This window comes from Octodon degus, unplaced genomic scaffold (genome assembly GCF_000260255.1).
Source record: "Octodon degus isolate 3935 unplaced genomic scaffold, OctDeg1.0 scaffold00138, whole genome shotgun sequence".
NCBI lineage: Eukaryota > Metazoa > Chordata > Mammalia > Rodentia > Octodontidae > Octodon > Octodon degus.
This window is the reverse complement of record NW_004524714.1, coordinates 4,829,867-4,830,522: the sequence shown is the minus strand read 5'-3', so window position 1 is coordinate 4,830,522 and position 656 is coordinate 4,829,867. Positions and strand designations below refer to the sequence as shown.

The window sequence follows — 656 nt, the reverse complement described above, 5'->3', positions numbered from 1 at the left end:
ACATTCCACACATCTGCAGCAGCCATTGGAAACCAGCTGTATGTCTTCGGGGGTGGAGAGAGAGGTGCTCAGCCCGTGCAGGATGAGAAGCTGCACGTGTTTGATGCAAGTATGGACTGGCGGGCCCCTGGGGCTGGTGCTTAGCTGCTGAGGCACATCATGGTCTGCAGCTTACCTGATGGAGGAGGGAGGTTAGAAACTGAAACAGTAGCTGGATGTGATAGTGCACTCTTGTGATCCCAGCACTCTTGGAGTCTCTGACTTTAAGGCCGGCCTGAGCTACATAGTGTACTCAAGGCCAGCCTGAACTACATAGCCAGACACTATCTCTGAAAACAAGCAAACAAAGGAGAGAGAGAGAGAGAGAGAGAGAGAGAGAGAGAGAGAGAGAGAGAGAGAAGCTAGGGGGCTTTCCAGCCCTGCAAATATCGGAGCAGAGTCTGTAGAGAGGCAGTTGGGAAGCAGGGAAGCAGGGGCTGCAAAGTCTCCTGCCGCGGGTGTGTTTTCCTCATTCTTGCTTCCTAGTCTTGCCAGTTGATGCCAGTGACTTTACTGTTGTAGACACGCAGACCTGGTCACAGCCAGAGACACTTGGAAATCCTCCATCTCCCCGGCATGGTCATGTGATGGTGGCAACAGGGACAAAGCTCTTTATC

General features: G+C 52.7%; 1 protein-coding gene across 1 annotated transcript in view; it reads left to right on the top strand.

Annotated features, from left to right (window-relative positions):
* The window catches only part of LOC101589862 (rab9 effector protein with kelch motifs), a gene marked incomplete at its 3' end in the record, with an annotated part of 50,929 nt that extends 50,273 nt beyond the window's left edge, over positions 1–656 (top strand). The window contains exons 6-7 of the mRNA XM_023701654.1: positions 3–109; positions 562–656. Coding sequence (XP_023557422.1) covers positions 3–109; positions 562–656 — 202 coding nt within the window. The remainder of the gene's footprint in view (positions 1–2; positions 110–561) is intronic.